At 45.0% G+C, this 20,459-nt stretch overlaps 1 protein-coding gene across 1 annotated transcript; it reads right to left on the bottom strand.

Moving 5' to 3' along the window:
- Positions 1-9,865: 9,865 nt before the first annotated feature.
- On the bottom strand, positions 9,866-16,661 carry LOC129393073 (coiled-coil domain-containing protein 86). Its single transcript, XM_055091851.1, has one exon. It carries the CDS (start codon positions 11,695-11,697, stop codon positions 11,203-11,205), a length of 495 nt encoding a protein of 164 aa, XP_054947826.1. The 5' UTR covers positions 11,698-16,661; the 3' UTR covers positions 9,866-11,202.
- Between the last annotated feature and the right edge of the window lie 3,798 nt (positions 16,662-20,459).

A 20,459-nucleotide genomic window follows, 5' to 3' on the forward strand; every position in this document is an offset into this window, starting at 1 on the left:
CACACACCAGGGCCTGTTGTGGGGTGGGGGGAGGGGGGAGAGATAGCATTAGGAGATATGCCTAATATAAATGATGAGTTAATGGGTGCAGCACACCAACATGGCACATGTATACATATGCAACAAACCTGCACATTGTTCATGTGTACCCTAGAATTTAAAGTATAAAAAAAAAAAAAGAAAGAAAGAAATAGATGTTCTGTAAAAATATACACAATTTTTACAGACAAATACATTTATAAGTTGTTTTTATCTTAAAAATTGGGGATATTTCATATTTATAACTAATTATTGAGCCTTAAGTTTTCTTGGCCATTTCTAGGCTAATAAACTAAGAATCATGTAAACTAAGCCAAAGTAGAATAGACATAAAAGTCCTGAACACTTCAACTTCCTATCCTTCAAGAAGTATACCTCGCAAAGCTCATTTGAGAGAGGAAATCTTTCCTCCACCCTCGGTTTTACAGTGCTGAGGCTTCTCATCACATTTCTATGACTTGTAGCTTAAATCCATGTTACATGGTCATTGGCATTGTTAGTGCTTCTCTTTTAACACTGTAGGAATTAATCAATTTGGTGGCATATTTAATTAATTCTATCACTAGAGGATTGTAAAATTACATATATGAATACCTCACTTTAGAGGCCACTTAATTTTTTTCCAAGGGGATATTTGACTATATTTCACTTGTGTCTTATTTAATGATTTTATAATTTAAACCCTAAATTATAAATCTAGAATTTAGAAAGTATATTTCCCCACTGGATTACATTTTTGGAAATATTATATGTGCACAAATATTACAAAATCACTGTAGACACCTGAAAACTATATTATTTTTAAAGGCAATATTTACATTAAACTGGTATAACAAAATTGTTTGGTGCATTTTTCCAGTACACTTTGTGTATATTACATGTTTAACCTTTTTTTATTCAGCAAATAATTTTTGAGTATCTACTAAGTGCTAGGTTCTGCATTACTAACTGAATTTAAAGAGTGAAATAACAGACATGGTCTCAGACAATAAAAATTAACATTAGGTCACTTATTTATACATTTTTAAATGGTAATTATGAAAACTTTTTGAGATTTTTAACTAGATAACATTATAATAACGCACTTGATGTTGTTAATATTTGCCAGTGAGCAAAAAAGAAAATAAAAAGATAGTTTTATTCAATATACACTTTAAAATTGCAGAAAATAGTCAAGTTTCTCTGCTTTGCAGTTGAATGTCTATGTGTTTTTCTCTGCAACTTGGTTTTTGTGGAGTGAAACAATTATTCTTCCAGCCCAATGAAGGCAGAAAAGTAAAAATAAATCTAATATTTTAAATGCTTATCAAAAGATAGTAAACACATTATTTCAGAATACTGAGTTCAATAAGTTGACCTACAAAAAAAGCCAAACTGACAGTATTACTGAATAAGGAAAGGCCCAAAGAGACAAAATACTTTTTATTTTGTAACCTCGGTATGACACAACTTACCCTAACTGTAAAGACCCTAAATTGCCAAGATGGGTGCTTATAATATGGAGAGTTAAAAAAGTCATTTCACTTTTAGCTTTTTTATTTCTCTCAGAATAAAAAGTGTATAAGGAGTTGATAAAGAAGTTGATACTATAAGTTAGTACTACAATGACAGCACTTTTCAAGAAAAGACTTTTTTCTCTCTTACAAATATCATGTTAGCAATATTTGTTTTCTCCAGAAATAATGAGGAAATAAAAACATAAGTATGTGGGTAATTAGTGTAGTTTCTTAAAGAAATGAGTTAGGCAACAGGCTAATAATGTATATTTCGCTGGCTTTTGAATGCCAACAATCATATTCTTTATAAGGCACAGAGAAGATTTTTCTAAAGAATAAGTATGTGAACCTGAAAAGTAATCACCACTTGGTAGTGACAATATGGATAGGGTGAAGGGCGTCACCAAGAAGCAATGAAAAGATACATTTGCAGTTAAATTTGAAAACCATGATGTTTAATACATATAGTAATAAAGAATACTTTCTCCTGTTTCAAAATTATTTTAGAATTTAAGATAGAAGCTAAAATACCTAGGGATAATGATATGACTATCAAAAATTAAAAATTAAAGGACTTTTTGAGTATTATAAATTAAGAATGAGAACTTATTACCCAATGAACAGGGGATAATTCATTATGCTCCATATCCATTGAATTAAGACAGGCCCATTACCTGGATAATTTGAAAGTTTAATTTTATTTAAAAGTCTTGTTTCATTCATCAAGCTAAAGGATTAGCTCCCAGAAATATTCTAGGATTGCCTATCCCCAACTCTGTAGGAAATATAGAAAGAATGTTATAAGGGCCACCATCTAAACATTATTATGTAAATAATTTAGTACCATTCCATTTGCCTTTGTAGATTTAAAAATGTAAATGGCTTTCTCATATTAGGAAACATCACCTTTCAAAACCCAGGTAAACATAGTATATTGCAAGAGAATAATTATTTTCTTTATTAAAAAAGAAATACTGGATGTTAAGTCCAAAAGACATAAATTATTTTATACTAATAACTACTAATATTTTATTCATTAAAATATAAAGGTCAAAGATTTCAAAATGATCTTTAAATGATTAATAACATGTTGATCTTTTTCTTCTTTCTGTAAACCTTTTTGAGTCTTAACAATACTAAACTATACAAGCAATATTAAATAGTATATAAACTTGGATTAAAATATTCAAATTTACTAGAATGTGGACATTGGAAAGAATGAAAATAAACAGAAGCATAAAGCAGCAGATATACAATTAAGAAAGCAACTAAGAGTGTTTAAAGTGCGTATTCATCTGTAGTCTAATGTCTACCATAAACAATGACTCTTCTCAGTAAAACACAAATTGTTCATGAAGGGAAAAAGCATGTTGTATTAGAGCATATTCAACATAATTTTTTTAGTACTAACTTGTGCCTGGAGTATTATTGGTTTTTCTATTATGAACTTATGCACTTGATAATTTTTTTCATCAAAATTGTATGTACAACTCCATTCAAAAGCAGTTTTTGGTCGTTTTTTGTTTTTTGTTTTTTTTTTGAGACAGAGTTTTGCTCTTTTCACCCAGGCTGGAGTGCAATGGTGCGAATTTGGCTCACAGCAACCTAGCAACTTTTGCCTCCCAGGTTCAGGTGATTCTCTTGCCTCAGCCTCTCGAGTGGTTAGGACTACAAGCATGCACCACCATGCCTGGCTAACTTTGTGTTTTTAGTAGAGACCTGGTTTTGCCATGTTGACCAGGCTGGTCTTGAACTCCTGACCTGAGGTAATCCGCCCACCTTGGCCTCCCAAAGTGCTGGGTATGGGCAAGAGCCACCATACCTGGCCTCAAAAGCAGTTTTTAAAAGCAAACACAATATAACACCAAAGTTGAAAAGTCCATGCTCACCCAAGGATGCCAGGTTTAATAAATTGTTGATAGAATACTACATCAAAAATAAGACAATAACCCAAAATATACCATTAAAGATGTACCCACTCCTACAACTAGAGATAACTAATCTATCTGGTAGCAAATGATACTTCAATCAGTTTCAGCATGTCTGAAATCTTTAAGGACAAAAGTGATAAAACATGACTTCATTCTTCATTAGACTCTTAGAACACTTGAAGGAAAATAATTTCTGAAGCACGAAGAGGTAAAGAGGTGTAATCTTTCAAGAAGATATTCAGTGTTCAAAATCCAAGAGTGCAATATCATGCTGGGTGCGGTGGCTTATGCCTGTAATCCCAGCACTTTGGGAGGCCATGCTGGGTGGATCACCTGAGGTCAGGAGCTCAAGTCCAGCCTGGACAACAGGGTGAAACTCTGACTGTACTAAAAATACAAAAATTAGCCAGGCATGGTGGTGTGCACCTGTAGTCCTAGCTACTTGGGGGCTGAGAGAGGAGAATCGCTTGAACCTGGGAGGTGGAGGTTGCAGTGAACTGAGATCATGCCACCTCATTCCAGCATCAGTAACACAATGAGATTCCATCTCAAAAAAAGAAAAGAGTGTAATATCGGTATACACAGATAATATACTGAATGAAACAAACAGAATAATTTGAAGAGGTATCTTGATGAACAAGGAGTCATTAGAAAGGTTGTATTTATGTCTTTGAAGGAAATTGCAACGTGAGAAATTAATACTTTGACTACTATACTAAAAGTTTATTGCTAACATGTATTGAGTTATTAACGTGTGTTAGGCAGAGTACCATATAATTTACAAGTGTTATCTCATTTATTGTAGGTAAAATGTAATTTCAAACTCTGGGAGTATAAATGAATTAGATAGAATAAAATTCTATTTAAATGGCCATCAGTAAATCGGTATCTAGGAACAGGGTGATACAGTGCCCAAGTTTTCTATTCTTACTAAATGTTGTGTTTCATTTTCAATGTTTTCTTGGATATTGCTCTTTTTTGATTTTGATTTTTTTATTTTAGAAAACTAATAAATTGATTCTTCTTGGTACTGACTCGGGTTTTATAGAAGAAAAAGTAAATTCTGTACATTTACCTTTACCTCATTTTTTCTCTTTTAAATTTACTTTAATTGACATATAATAAATGTACATGTTATGGGGTACAGAGCGATATTTTGATATATTTATGCAATGCCTAAAGATCAAGTCAGAGTCATTATCATATCCATTACCTAAATCATGTATTATTTCTTTGCAGTGAGAATATTCAAAATCTTTTATTTTAGTTATTTGAAAACACACAATAAATTCCCGTTAACTACAGTCACCCAACAGTGCTGTAGAGAACTAGAACTTCTTCCTTCTCTCCAGCTGTAATTTTGTGTGTATTAACCACATTTTTCTTATACTCTTCTTTCTCCTACTCTTTCCAGGATATGGTAACCAAAACTCTACTATCTTCTTCTACGAGATTAAAAATTTTAGCTTCCATACACAAGTGAGAACACATAGTTATGTGGTGTTTATATTTCTATGCCAGGCTTATTTCGCCTAACATAATGCTCCCCACTTGCATTCTTGTTGCCACAAATAACAGGATTTTGTTCTTTATTATGACTAAATAATATTCCATTATATATGTATGTCACATTTCTTTATCCATTCATCTGTTGATGGACACTTTTGTTGATTCCATATCTTGGCTATTGTGAATAGTGCTGTAATAAACATGGGTGTGCAGGTAACTCTTTGATATACTGATTTTCTTTCCTTTGGATATATACTGAAAACCATATGATTAAATTAATAAACACAATAAAAGCGTTTGGCAAAATTAAATATTCTTACATGACAAAAAACTTCTCAACAATTTAGTATAGAAAATATATGCCTTAACACAAAGGACATAAAGGACAAATCTACAGCTAAGATCATACTGAGTGTGGAAAAGTTGGAGGATTTTACTGTGAACAAGAAAAAGATTTTACTGGAACAAGAAAAGGATGCCTGTTCTCACCAATCATATTTCACATAGTGAAAGTCTTAGCCAGGACAATTAGGTGAGAGAAAGAAATAAAGGACATCTGAATTGGAAAAGAGACAGTCAAATTGTCCCTGTTTAAAGACAATGTGATCTTATACATGGAAAAAAATAAGACTCTACCAAAAGCTTCTTGGGGTGATACATGAAATTAATAAAGTTGCAGGATATAAATCAACATATAAAAATCAGTAGTATTTCTATATATTGATAGTAAACTAGCTGAAACAAGAAATTAAGAAAGCAATTCCTTTCACAATAGCTACAAAAATGTACTTAGAAATAAATTTAACCAAGGAAGTAAAAGATTTTGACAACAAAAATGACAAATATTAATGAAAGAAATTAAAGAAAACATAAAAAAGGAAAGACATCCACGTTTATAGATTGAAATAATATTCTTAAAATGACCCACTATCCTATGTGATTTACAAATTTAGTACAATCACTAGCTTGTATTTTTAAAAGCACCTTTGCTGCATATTCTTAAGATATTCAATGACAATGCCTGGATTTAAGTTTGAGGTATTATTATATCTATTTTATACTGGGCACAATATAATGTTATCAGAGGTAACGGTTTTGATTGGTCCTAGGTCATACAGTAATATATACACTGTGATTTATAGACATGCTATCTTTTAATACTCAGACATTTAGAAAGTTCATTTAGACAAAGTTATAAAAACTTGCCTTCCTTTCTGCCTATATCACCTAAAAATCCTAATTTAAGAGGTAATAACATTTTTTATTTGATATACAATTTATCAACACAATAAAAATCTAACAATTATCATGTGCAGAGTGTGAAAATCTCATCAGATTAAGGAACACAAAGACATCTTTTTCATATTTTGAATGTAAAACTGTTTTGGAAACTTATTTTCAGAAACAGTTAAAAACATTTTTGCATTAGTTTTTCATGTAAAATTGTGACAACCAGCATGAAATAACTGTCATCACAGAAGCACGGTATATTCGATTCCAAAACATATTCTTTGTAAGTTTTAATATATTTATGTATTATTTATACTTAATTGTAACCCATAATGTACAGATATTATTTTTCCTTCAACTCTTAAGAATATTCTTAAATAATAAAATTAAAATTAATGAATTATAATTTTTGTTGGTTGGGAAAAAGACACACATGTGACAGTGCATCACTTCACCTCATCATTTCATTTCATCTCATCATTTCATCTCATCATTTTATCTCATCATTTCATCTTATCCCATCTCATCTCATTTCATATCATCTCATCATTTCATCTCATCATTTCATCAAATCTCATCTCATCTCATTTCCATTTCATTTTCATTATTTCATTTCATCATTTCATTTCACTATTTCATTTCATTTCATCTAATTTCATTTATTCATTATGTCATTTCATATCATCTCATTTCATTTCATGTCATGTTTTTGATATTTTTCATATCATTTTTCATCTCATCATCTCAATTCATTTCATCTCATCATTTCATCTCATCTCATCATTTCCTCCTTTCTTTTCAACATTTCATTTCATTTCTTCTCATCTCATTTCAATTTTATTTCATTATTTCATCTCATTATTTCACCTAATTTCATTATTTCATCTCATCTCATCTCATCTCAATTCATCTCATCTCATTTCATCTCATCATTTCATCTCATTTTTCATCTCATCATTTAATCTCATTTCATTTCATTTCATCTCATCATTTCAGCTCATCATTTCATGTCACATCTCTTCATTTCATTTCATTTCAACATTTCATTTCATCTCATCATTTCATCTCATCTCATCTTTCAATTTCATTTCAATATTATCAATTCATCATTTCATTTCATTATTTCATTTCATTTCATCCCATCATTTCATCTCATTTTTCATCTCATCATCTCATCATTTCATCATTTCATCTCACTTCTTCTCATTTCATCTCATCATTTTATCTCATTTCATCTCAACTCATTTCAATTTCATTTCACTTCAATTCATTTCATCTCATCATTTTATCTCATCTCATTTCATCAAATCATTTCTTCTCATCTCATCTCATTTCATCATTTCATCTCATTTCATCTCATTCTTTCATTTCATCTCATCGTTTCATCTCATTTCATCTCATCTCACCTCAGCATTTCATCATTTCATCTCATCATTTATTTCATCTCATCTCATTTCATCTCATATCTCAATTCAATTTCCTTTCATTATTTCATTTCATCTCATTCATTTCATCTCATTTCATTACATGTCATCATTTCCTCTCATCATTACATCTCATCTCATCTCATCATTTCATCTCATCATTGCATCTCATCATTTCATCATTCATCTCGTCATTTCATCTCATCATTTCCATTTCATTTCCATTTCATTATTTCATTTCATCATTTAACTTCAACATCTCATTTAATTTCACCTCATTTCATTATTTCATTTCATTTTTTCATTTCATTATGTCATTTCATTTCATCTCATTACATTTCATCTAATTTCATTTCACCTCATTTCATCTCATCATTTCATTTCATCTCACCATTTCATCTCATTTCATCTCATCATCTCATTAACTCTTTTCATCTTATCTCATCATTTCATCATTTTTCTCATCTCGTATCTTCTCATCTCATTTCAATTTCATTTCATTATTTCATTTCATTATTTCATGTCATCTCATCTCATCATTTCATCTCATCACATCTCATTTCATCATTTTATTTCATCATCTCATCTTATCATTTCATCTCATCTCATTTCAATTTTATTTCAATTTCATTTCATTATTTCATTTCATTTCATCAGTTCATCTCACCATTTCATTTCATCATCTCATCTCATCTCATCATTTCATCATTCATCTCATCATTTCATCTCATCATTCATCTCATCATTTCATATCATTTTATCTCATCATTTCATCTCATTTCATCTCATCTCATTCCATCATTACATCTCATTTCATCTCATTTTATGTCATCATTTCATGTCATTTCATCACATCTCATCTCATCATTTCATCTCATCATTTCATCATTTCATCTCATTTCAACTCATTGCATCTCATCTCATCATTTCCATTTCATTATTCCATTTCATCATTTCATTCATTATGTCATTTCATCTCATCATATTTCATCTCATCTCATCATTTCATCTCATCATTTCATCTCATTTTATCTCATCTCATCATTTCATCATTTCATCTCATCATTTCTTCTCATCTCATCATTTCCATTTCATTTTCATTTCATTATTTCATCATTTCATTATGTTTCATCTCATTTCATTATGTCATTACATTTCATCTCATTTCATCTCATCATTTCATCCATCATTTCATTTCATCTCATGATTTTATCTCATCCAATCTCATTATCTCATTTCATCTCATTATTTCATCTCACTTCATCTCATCTCATTTCATCATTTCATTTCATCATTACATCTCATCATTTCAACTCATCTCATTTCAATTTCATTTCAATTTCATCATTAAATTTCATAATTTCCTTTCATTATTTCATTTCATTTCATCTCATTTCATTATTTCATTTCATCTCATTTTTCATCTCATCATTTTTCATCTCATTTCATCTCATCATTTCATCTCATCGTTCATCTCATTTCATCTCATCATTTTATCTCATTATTTCATCTCATCTCATCTCATTTCAATTTCATTATTTCATATCATTTCATTATTTCATTTCATTTCATCTTATCATTTCATCTCATTTCATCTCATCATTTCATCCATCATCTCATCATTTCATCTCATTTTATCTCATCTCATCTCCTTTCAATTTCTTTTCAATTTTGTCATTTCGTCTCATCATTTCTTCTCATCATTTCTACTCACCATTTCATCTCAAAATTTCATCTCATCATCTCATCTCATCATTTCGTCATTTCATCTCATCTCAAGTCATCTTATCATTTCATCTAAGTGAAATGATGTAATGGAATCATGAAATGAAATGGATAGGATGCCCTCAGTGATGTTAAATTTAAAAATGGTTTCTTTTCATGTATGCATTTTTATATTTATATGTATTTATATTTATATTTACTTATATTTATTTTTACTTATTTTTATTTATATTTTTACTTATTTCTTTATTTATAGACAAGGTCCTGTTCTGTGGCCTAGGCTGGAATGCAGTGGTGCATTCACAGTTCACTGCAGCCTCGAGCAAACCTCCCACCTTAGCCTCCCAGGTAGCTGGGACCCCAGGTGCGCACCACCACACCTGGTTAATATTTTATTATTTGCAGAGATGGAGTCTTGCTATTCTGCCCAGGCTGGTCTCAAACTCCTGGGCTCAAGCAATCCTCCTGCATTGGCAACCCAAAATGCTGGGATGACAGATATGAGCCACAGTGCCCAAACTATTTATTTATTTATTTATTTATTTATTTAATAAAGACAAGGTCTCACTATGTTGCCCAGGCTGGTCAACTCCTGGACTCAAATGATTCTCCAAACTTGGCCTCTCAAAATATTGGGATTACAGGTATGAGCCACCATGCCTGGCCTAAAAATAGTATTATATTTTTGTATCATATAATTTTCAATTAGGTAATATGAATATTCTGGACAGGAAATACACCCTTAATTACATAGGAATAAACATTTGTTACACTGAGAAAAATCTAATAGAGCTAAAATTAAAAATTAATTCAGAAAGGTCATTAGATACTGATACATTCTTACGTTTATACATTCTTTCATATATTCATATATCCTTTTAACAGTATCAATGGTTTGGAGTTATGTGTACAAAACCATGACCTATAGGTAATACAACTAATAACAGGCACTGACAATTCAAGGCATATTATATACAAAGCTTTAACTTCTTATCAAAATATTTTGTTTTTTTCTTTCTGTTTTGGCAGATACTATGAACACAACATTCAACTCACAGACACCATGGAGCCCTTACTAAGCATAAAGAACTGTGAAAGGCCAGGGCTAGGACAGAACTGAGACAGGGCCAGGGATAGGACAGAACTGGGGCAGGGTCATGGCCAGAGAAAAACCAGGGGCAGGGTCACAGCCAGGGACATGAGAGGACCAAGGCCAGGGCCAGAAGCAGGGAAGAACCAGGGCCAGGGCAGGGACATGGCAGGGCCAAGGACATGGCAGGATCAGGGTCAGCAGAAGGCCAGGGCAGGGCTAGGGTAGCACAGGGCCAAGGCAGGGCAGGGCCAGTGGAGAGCAAGGAACGGACCAGGGTATGGCAGGGCAGGGACAGGGAGGTCCAGGGCCAGAGTCAGGTCCAGGACATGGACAGGGCAGGGCCAGAAACATGGCAGGACCAGAAAGGGGACAGGGCAAGGGCAAGGCCAGAGAAGGACCATGGAAAAAACATGGCCAGGGAGGGTCCAGGGCAAGGGCAAGGCCAGGGCAGAACCAGAGCCAGAGCAGACCAAAGGCAGGGCCAGGGCAGGGCAAGGCCAGGGTAGGGCGCGGCCAGTGTAGGGTGAGGGTAGGGCCAGGGCAAGTTCAGGGCCAGGGCAGGACTAAGATAGCACAGGGCTAAGGCAGGGCCAGGGCAGGGCCAAAAGGAGGGGCCAGGGCCAAGCATGGCCAGTGTCAGACCTGGGGATTGTCAGGGCCAGGGTCAGAGTCAAGGCTGGGCCAGGGACAGGGCCAGAGCAAGGGCAGGGCCAGGGAGAAAGCAGAACCAGAGAGGATCCAGAGCAAGGCCAGGGTCAGGGCAGAACCAGGACCAGGATAAGGCAAAGCCAAGGCCAGGGCAGGGCAAGATCAGGGAAGGGCAAGGCCAGGGTAGAAAAGGCCAGGGTAGGGCCAGGCCAGGGTAGGAGAAGGCCATGGTAGGGCCAAGGCCAAAGCAGGGCAGGGCTAGGGTAGCACAGGGCATGGCCAAAAACAGAGCAGGGCCATAGCAGTGGCAGGACTAGCAACAGGGCTAGGGCAAACGCTGGACCAGAGCATGGTGGAGACAATACAGGGCCAGGACAGAGGATGGCAAGGCAGGTCCAGGGCCATTTCATGGACTCAGTAGGCCTGGGGTCAGGCCAGGGCAGGGCAAAGGCAAGGCCAGGGAGAAGGCAGGGCCGGGGCCAAGGCAGTGCCAGGGCAGGGCAGGACCAGTGCAGGGCCAATGCAGGGTGAGGGCAAGGCCAGGGCATGGAAGGGCAGGGCAGGACCAAGGAAGGGCCAGGAGAGGGCCACGGCAGGGTCATGGCCAGAACAAGGGTATGGCTGGGGTCAGGAATATGGTAGGATGAGGGCTGGGCCCAGGCTGAGGCACGCAGGGCAGAGCATGGCCTGTGCAACGCATGGCCAGAGCCAGGCCATAGAGATGGGAGGGCAACACCAAGGCAGAGTCAGGGTAGATCCAGGGCTGAGCAGAGTCAGGGCAGGTCCAGAGTCGAGGCAGAGCTAGGGCCCAAGCAGGGCCATGGTAGCACCAGGGCAGAGGAGGGCAGGGCAATGCAGGACTGGGCCATGGCAGTGCCTGGTCAACTCCAGGGCAGGGCCAGAAGCAGGACAGGGCCAGGGCCAATGCTCAGGCCAGGGACAGGGCATGACAGGACATGCCAGAGCAGGGCTGGGCCAACGTTGGGGCAGGGCAAATCAGACCAGGACACCTCCAAGTCCAGCTCTTGCCCTGCCTTGGCCCTGGCCCCTTCCTGGCCTGCCCTTGTCCCTGGCCCTGCCCTATCCATGACCTGTGTGTTTGACCAGTGTTTTATAACCAGAATCCTACAAGAAACTTAAATTAGTTCTTTTTGTGCATTTTTAGTAGAGATGGGGTTTCACAATGTTGCCCAGGCTGGTTCCAAACTCCTGAGCTCAAGCCATCTGCCTGCCTTGGCCTCCCAAAGTGCTGGGATTACAGGAGTAATCTGGCCAAGTATTTACCTTCTTTATGCCTGTTTCCTACATTTGGAAAATAGGGATGCTTTAAGTACCTAGCATATAGAATTATTATGAGAATCAATGCCTCACATATTTACATGTTGATAAAATTATACTCATAGAACACTACTGGAAGCAAAGATAGTATTAGTTAAAATTTAGTGATTACTGCAAATATTATTACTATTACAAACAACATAGTATAGACGTTACTACTACTATAGTTATCTTAAAAATCTAAAATAAAAATTTTACATAATAGCCTAAAGTAATCTCTCCTGCTCTGCCCTGGCTCAGCCCTAGTGCCGGCTCTGCCCCTAGTCCTACTACATCCCTGGCCCTGACCTTTCCCTGGTCCAGCCGCTGCCCTGGCCCTTCCCATCTTCAGGCCTTACCATGGCCCTACCCTGGTCCTGAACCTGCCCTGGTCTGGTCCTGACCCTGGCCCTACCCCAGAGAAGGGGTATGGCAGAGCCAGGGAAGGGCCGGGGCAAATAAGGGACAGGATACATCCAAATCCAGGAAAGGGCCAGGGCCATGACAGAGCCAGGGCGAGTCCTTGGCAGGGCCAGGCTCCAGGCCAGGACCAGGAAAGGGTCATGGCAGGGTCACTGTATGGCCAAGGTCCAGGCCAAAGCCAAGGCAGTGGCAGGGTCAGGTCTGCATAAGGGCAGGACCAGAGCCAGTGATACGGCAGGGCCAGGGCCAGGGCCAGGGCTGTGCCAGGACAGAACAAGAGCAGAGCAGGGCAGGACCACAGCCAGGCCATAGAGAGAGTAGGGCAAATGCCAAGGCAATGCCAGGGTAGTGCCAGGGCTGAGGCAAGGTCAGGGAAGGTCCAGGGCTGAGTCGAGGCTAGAACCAAGACAGGGGCAAAGGCCGGGGCAGATCTAGGGCACAAGCAGGGCAGATCTAGGGCACAAGCAGGGCAGGCTAGGGCAGGGAAATGGCAAGTCCAGGCCATGGCAGGGCCAGCCCAGGATAGAACAGGGCACAGGCAGGGCAGGGCCAGGGCCACGGCTGGGGCAGGACAAGGACCAGGACTGGGGTCCAGGCCAGGGCAAGGGTATGGCCAGGGCAGAGGTAGGGCCAGAGCCAGGGTCTGAGCAGGACCAAGGCAGGTCTATTGCAGGGCCAGGGTTCAGACCAGGGCCAGAGCAGGGCTGGGACAGGGCCAGGGCCAGAACCAGGAAAGGGCAATGTCAGGACAAGGGCCATGGCAGGACCAGCAACAGGGCTAGGACCAGGACAGGGACAGGGACAGGGTCAGGGCTAGGGCCAGAATAGCATGCCAGGGTAGAGCCAGGCCAAATTAGGGCCAGGACTGGGTCAGGACCAGGGCTGGGCCAGGGTATGGCCTTAAGTAGCGAAGGGCCAGGGCCAGGGTCCATGCCAGTGCCAGCGCCGGTCCAGGGCAGACGCAGGGCCATGGCCAGGTCTAGGACAAGGCTGGGGCAGGGCCAAGGTCTGGGTCAGGGTCAGCACAAGACCAGGACAGAGCCAGGGGAGGGACAGGGCCATGGTAAGACCAGGTTAAACCATGGACAAGACACCTGCAAATCCACTTCAGGGCCAGGGTCAGGGCCAGGGCCAGTTCAGGGCCAGGGCCAAGACAGGGCCAGGGTAAGGGCTGCCAGGTTCATTGGCAGGGCCAGGGCCATGGCAGGACCAGGGTCAGGAGCAGGGGTCAATGCCAGGCCAAGGCCACAGATAGGACCAGGTATGTGCTAGGGCCAGTGTGAGGGCCAAGGTGGGGTCAGGGCAGGGCCAAAGGGAGGGCAGGGCCAGGGCAGGGTTGAGCAGGCCCAGGGTAGCACAGGGTTAAGGTAGGGCACGACAAACCAGGGCAGGTCTATGGCTGGGGCCAGGGCAGGGCCAGGGCCGGGGCAGGGCCAGAGCCAGGGCACGGCCAAGACAGTGGCAGCTCCAGGGCAGGGCCAGGGTTAGGACCACAGACATGTCCAAGGCCAGTGCCAGGGCAAGGGCAAGGGCAGGGGCAGGGCCAGGGTCATCTAAGAATTAGGGACAAAGCCAGGCCCAGAGCTGGACCAGGACAGGTACCTGGCAGGGCTAGGGTCTGGGCCAGAGCCACGGCAGGGCCAGGGCCACAACCAGGTCTGTGCTATAGCCAGGTCCAACACAGTGCCCAGGTAAGGCTAGGGTGAAGGCCAAGGTAGGGCCAGGGCAGGGTCAAAGCCAGGCTAGGGCCAAGGCAGGGCCAGGGCCAGCAAGGCAGGACCAGGAAAGCATAGGGCCAGGGCAGGGCAGGGCCAGGCCAGTGGCAAGACCTGGGCAGGGCCAGGGCCAGGGCCATAGAAATGGCCTGGGCAGGACCAGGTTTGGGGCAGGAGCAAAACAAGGGCAAGGACAGTACAGGTTCTTGGCACAGCCAGGATCCAGGACAGTGTCAGGGCAGGGCCAAGGCAGGGTCTGGGCCATGGTAAGACCAGCAACAGGGCTGGGGCTAGGTCAGTGACAGGATCAGAGTCAGGGCAAGGGCCAGAGCAGTGCAAGGCCAGGGGAGGGCCAGGCATTTCAGGGTCAGGGCCATGGGAGAACCAGGGCAAGGTCTCAAGCAGGGAAGGGCCAGGGCCAGGACAGGTCCAGGGCAGGGCCATGACAGGACCAGGGGCTGCATTAGGGCAAGGGCAGGGCCAGAGCAAGGTAAGGGTCAGGGCCAAGGCTAGGGTAGGGACAGGGCAAGAAATATGGCAGGACCAGAGGCAATGCCAAGGCCAAGGCTGAGTCAGGGCTGAGTCAGGGCAGGGCAGGGCAGGGCATGGTATGGCCAGTGCAGGACAGGACAAGAGCCGGTCCACAGAGAGAGCAGGGCTGATGCCAAGAAAGAGCCAGACTAGTGCCAAGGCTGAGGCAGTGTCAGAGCGTGTCCAGGGCAGGGCCGGGGCCACGGCCAGAACTGTGCCAGGGCACAGCCAAGGCAGGGTAGGGCAGGGAAATAGCATGGCTGGGTCTGTACTGGGACAGGGCAGAGCAGGGCAAGGCGATGGCAGGGGCAGGGCAGAGACAGGCCAATGCAGAGCCATGTTACACCGGGGCCAGGACACCTCCAAGTCCACTTCAGGGCCAAGGCTATGGCAGGACAAAGACCAGGGCCAGGGTCAGAGCCAGGTCTGTGCTGGGCCTAGAGAAGACTAGGGTGAGGGCCAAGGTAAGGCCAGGGCAGGGTCAAAGGCAGAGTAGGGCCAGGGCAGGGTGATGACACATCCGGAGCACAGCAGGGCAGGGTGATGGCAAGACCAGGGGCAGACCACTGCCAGCTCAGGGCCAGGGAAAGGCCAGTGCAGAGCCAGGAAAGGGTCTGGGTCTGGGTCAGGGCCAGGAACAAGGCAGAGCAGGGCCAGGGCCATGGCAGAGTCAGGGCAGGTCCTTGACAGGACCAGGTTCCAGGCCAGGGCCAGGGCAGCAGCAGGGGCAGGGCCTGGATAAGGGCAGGGCCAGGGATATGGCAGGACCAGGGCTAGGGCCAGGGCCAGGCCATAGTGAGGGCAGGGCAAAAGCCAAGGCAGGGTCAGGGCAGGTCCAGGGCAGGCCCAGGGAGTGGCCAGCACCAAGCGGGGCCAAGGCACAACCAGCGCAGGGTAAGGCAGGGCAATGGCACCACTGGGCCATGACAGGGCAAGGTCAGTGCCAGGAGAGGGCAGAACAGGCAGGCCCATGGTGGGGCCAGGGCAGGGATGGGCCAAAGCAGGGCCAGGACATTTCCAAGGCCAGGTCAGGGCCAGAACAGGAGCAGGACCATGACCATTGGCAGGGCCAGTGCCATGACAGGACCAGGGTCAGGACAAGGGGCAGGGCCAGAGCCAGGGCCAGAGCCAAGGTCAGGCCAGTGCAGGTTCGGGGCAGGGCCAGTGCCAGGGCAAGACCAGGGAAGGGACAGGGTAGCACGGGGCCAAGACAGGGACAGGATGGGACCAGAGCAGGACAGGGCCGAGAGTCCAGGTAACAGTAGGGCAGGTACAGGGCAAGGCAGGGCAGTACAGGGCCAGAGCCACAGCAGGCACAGGGCAAAGCCAGGCCCATTGCCAATGCACCAGCCCTCCCTACAAGGCTCCTACCACCTGGCCACTGCTGCAGCCCGTCCATTGCTGTAAGCCTGACTCCCAACCCTGCCTGCAGCCGCCTGCCCTCCTAGCGCGGCCGCTCTCCTACCATTCTGGCGCACTGCAGTCTCCGTCACTGCCACCCACCCGCAGCGAGGTGAGCTGTGGTGTTGCAGGCTCTAGGTGTCTCCTCCTCCTCCTGGCACAGAGCAGCTGGGCGGGCAAAGCCAGAAAAGCCTAGAGGAAGTTGTGAGGAGTGGAAGCGTTAGAGCCTCAACTTGTCATGCTGGCCACTGGGTGGCAGGGGCCAGTTTCAGCAAAGGCACTCACACCCACCCTCCAAAGTCCAGCCTCTCCTTTTGGCCCAAGCTGGCCGGGAACTGGGGTCTGGGGTGGGTGCTGGAGACACCACAGCACCCAGCTCCCCACTCCACAGGAACCATTGGGCCCACCGGGGCTGCACTCCTCAGGGAACAGGAGAATCAGACAAATTCAGACCCAGCCAGCCCTCCGCACCCAGGTGCCAATTCCTGTTCTGGACACCTCCACACACAGGGCCCTGTCCCCCGTGGTGTCCCCAGGGGTGCCTGGCAGCCTCTGAGGCACAGACCCAGAGTGCACAGGCCCAGGAACCACGGTGGGTGTGGGGGCTCTGCCATGCTCAGGATTCCCATGCAAATGCTGCGTGCCCTGCCGCACTCCAGTATGACCAAGAGTGGTTCGCCCTCTGGAGTGTGGAGTCAGGGAGAGGAGAACCACTCCTTCCTTGGATGCCAACTCTGTTGACTGCCGCCAGCAGTGCAGCCCCTGATAGCACCGAACTCACCCCCGCTCCATGGCTAGTCCTGCCCTCAATAGCACCCCTCACCTCCGTCCCCCAATGCCGCCAGTAGCGTATACCCGATATGCCCTAACCTGTCCTCCTCCATGGGCATTGCAGCCCCAGAAAGCACCCATAACCCACCCTCCCTGCCGTGGGCAGTGCAGCCCTGTGCAGTGCTACCAACCAGTACCCCTAATGCAGGCAATGACACCCTGGATAGCGCCCCCAACCCACCCCACACTGCAAAAGGTGCAGCCCTGGATAGCCCCTGTCCTACCACTCTGGTCATGCTGCAGTCTCTGTCAACGCCACCACCAACTACAGTGAGGCAAGTCAGTGGGCCGCAGGCTCTAGCTCCCAGCAGCCAGGCATGGAGCAGCTCTCCCTGATGGCTGGCTCCTACCACTCTGACCACGCTGCTGTCTGTCTCCGTGGCCATCTTCTTTCACTGCAAAGGAATAAAACTAGGTATCAATAAGAAAAGTAATTTTGGAAACAATACAATCACATGGAAGTTAAACACTACCCTCCTGAATAAATGACTAGCGGGTCAATGAAGATACTAAGACAGAAATTCAAAAATTTCATGAAACAAAGGGTAATGAAAACACAGTATACCAAAACTTGTTATGCAGAAAGCAGTACAAAGGCAGAGATTTACAGCTATAAGTGCCTACTATCCAAACAAAAGAAAAACTTCAAATAAACAATACATCTTAAAGAACTAGTAAAGTAAGAACAAACTAAACCGAAAATAAGAAAATAAATAAGATCGTAGCAGAAACAAAATTGAAATAAAAAACACACAAGATTAAATGAAAAGTTGGTTTTCTGGAAAGCTAAACAAAATTGACAAACTTTTAACCAGCCTAAGAAAAGAGACAAGATTCAAATAAATAAAATCAACAGATTAAAAAAGGGAGACATTACAACTAATACTTCAGAAATTCAAAGGATCATAACTGGCTATTATATGCCAATAAATTGGAAAGCCTAGTAGAAATTGGCAAATTCCTAGATGCATACAACCTACTTAGGTTAAACAATGAAAACATCCAAGACCAGAACAGATTGGTAACAAGTAATGAGATTGAAGCCATCAGAAAAAGTCTCCCAGTAAAGAAAAGCCCAGGAACTGATGTCTTCACTGCTGATGGCTTCACACCAAACAATTTAAAGACCTAGTATGAATCCTGCTCAAACTATTTTGAAAAACAGGAGGGAATACTTCCAAACTTATTCTATGAGACCATTATCACTGTGATATGAAAATCAGATAAAAGCATCAAAGAAGAAAACTACAGGCCAGGATCTCTAATATTGATGCAAAAATCCTCAACAAAATACCAGTGAATCAAATTCAGTAATACATTAAAAAGATAATTCATCATGATCAAGTGGGATGTATCCCTGGAATGCAAGAGTCACTCAACATACAATGTGATACATCATATCAACCAAATAAACGACAAAAACAGTATGATCATGTCAACTGAAACCGAAAAAGCATTTGATGAAATTCAACATCCCTTCATGCTATAAATCCTCAAAGAAACGGGCACAGAAGAAACATACCACAACATAATAAAAACTACAGGAAAGACACCCACAGCTAGAATCATATGGAATGGGGAAAAATGGAAAGCTTTTCCTCTAAGATCTGGAACATGATAAGGATGCCCCCTGTCACCACTGTTGTTTAACATAGTACCAGAAATCCTAGCTAAAGCAATCAGTGCAGCCCCTGATATGGCCCCCAACCCACCCTGTCCCCTACCACCAGCAGTGTCGCCCCCGCCAATAGCACACCCAACATACCCTAACTGCCCTGCCTCCCCGCACCATGGGCATTACAGCACCCCATAGCACCCTCAACCCAAAACCGCCACCACCCCCCACAGCCGCACAGTGCAGCCCCAGATAGCACACTTAACCCACCTCACTGTTGCCAGCAATACAGTCTGGGATAGTGCCCCCAACCGGCTCCCCGCCAAAGGCAGTGCAGCCCCGGTTTGAGCCCCCAAACCGCCCCCCCACCCCGGTGCAGGCAGCACAGCCCCAGATAGCACACCCAACCAGCCACCCAAGACCGGCAGTGACGCCTGAGATAGGGCTCCCAACCCGTCCCAGGCCACCAGCAGTGCAGCCTGGATAGCGCACTTACCCCGATGCCTTTCTACACTCTGGCTGGCTGCAGTGTCCATCGCTGCCACCAACCACAAACATGGCTGCAAACAGGAAGGATTTTATTCACCGTCGATGCGGCCCCGAGTTGTCCCAAAGCGAGGCAGTGCCCCAAGGTCTGTGCAGAGCAGAACGCAGCTCCGCCCTCGCAATGCTCTCCGGGTCTGTGCCGAGGAGAACGCAGCTCCGCCCTTGCAAAGGCACACAGCGCCGGTGCCGGCGTGGCGGAGAGGCGGACAGCGGCGGAGAGGCGGACAGCGGCGGAGAGGCGGACAGCGGCGGAGAGGCGGACAGCGGCGGAGAGGCGGACAGCGGCGGAGAGGCGGCCAGCGTTGGCGCGGCGGAGAGGCGGACAGCGGCGGTGCGGCGGAGAGGTGGACAGCGACGTAGAGGCGGTCAGCGGCGGCGCGGCGGAGAGGCGGTCAGCGGCGGCGCGACGGAGAGGCGGACAGCGGTGGAGAGGCGGACAGCGGCGGAGAGGCGGACAGCGGCGGCGCGGCGGAGAGGCGGACAGCGGCGGAGAGGCGGTCAGTGGCGGAGAGGCGGTCAGCGGCGGCGCGGCAGAGAGGCGGACAGCGGCGGCGCGGCGGAGAGGCGGACAGCGGCGGCGCGGCGGAGAGGCGGACAGCGGCGGAGAGGCGGACAGCGGCGGAGAGGCGGATAGCGGCGGCGCGGCGGAGAGTCGGTCAGCGGCGGCGCGGCGGAGAGGCGGACAGCGGCGGCGCGGCGGAGAGGCGGACAGCGGCGGAGAGGCGGACAGCGACGGCGCGGCGGAGAGGCGGACAGCGACGGCGCGGCGGAGAGGCGGACAGCGGCGGAGAGGCGGCCAGCGGCGGAGAGGCGGAGAGGCGGCCAGCGGCGGAGAGGCGGACAGCGACGGCGCGGCGGAGAGGCGGACAGCGGCGGAGAGGCGGCCAGCGGCGGAGAGGCGGAGAGGCGGCCAGCGGCGGAGAGGCGGACAGCGGCGGAGAGGCGCACAGCAGCGGCGCTGGCGCGGAGAGGCGCAGGCCCAGGC

The sequence above is a fragment of the Pan paniscus genome, chromosome 11 (genome assembly GCF_029289425.2).
Source record: "Pan paniscus chromosome 11, NHGRI_mPanPan1-v2.0_pri, whole genome shotgun sequence".
Lineage (NCBI taxonomy): Eukaryota > Metazoa > Chordata > Mammalia > Primates > Hominidae > Pan > Pan paniscus.

Coding starts and splice junctions, on each gene's coding strand:
- LOC129393073 (XM_055091851.1), bottom strand. CDS start 11,697: ATGACCCTGCCGTGGCCCTCTCCTGGCCCTTCCTTGGTCCTGCCCTGC.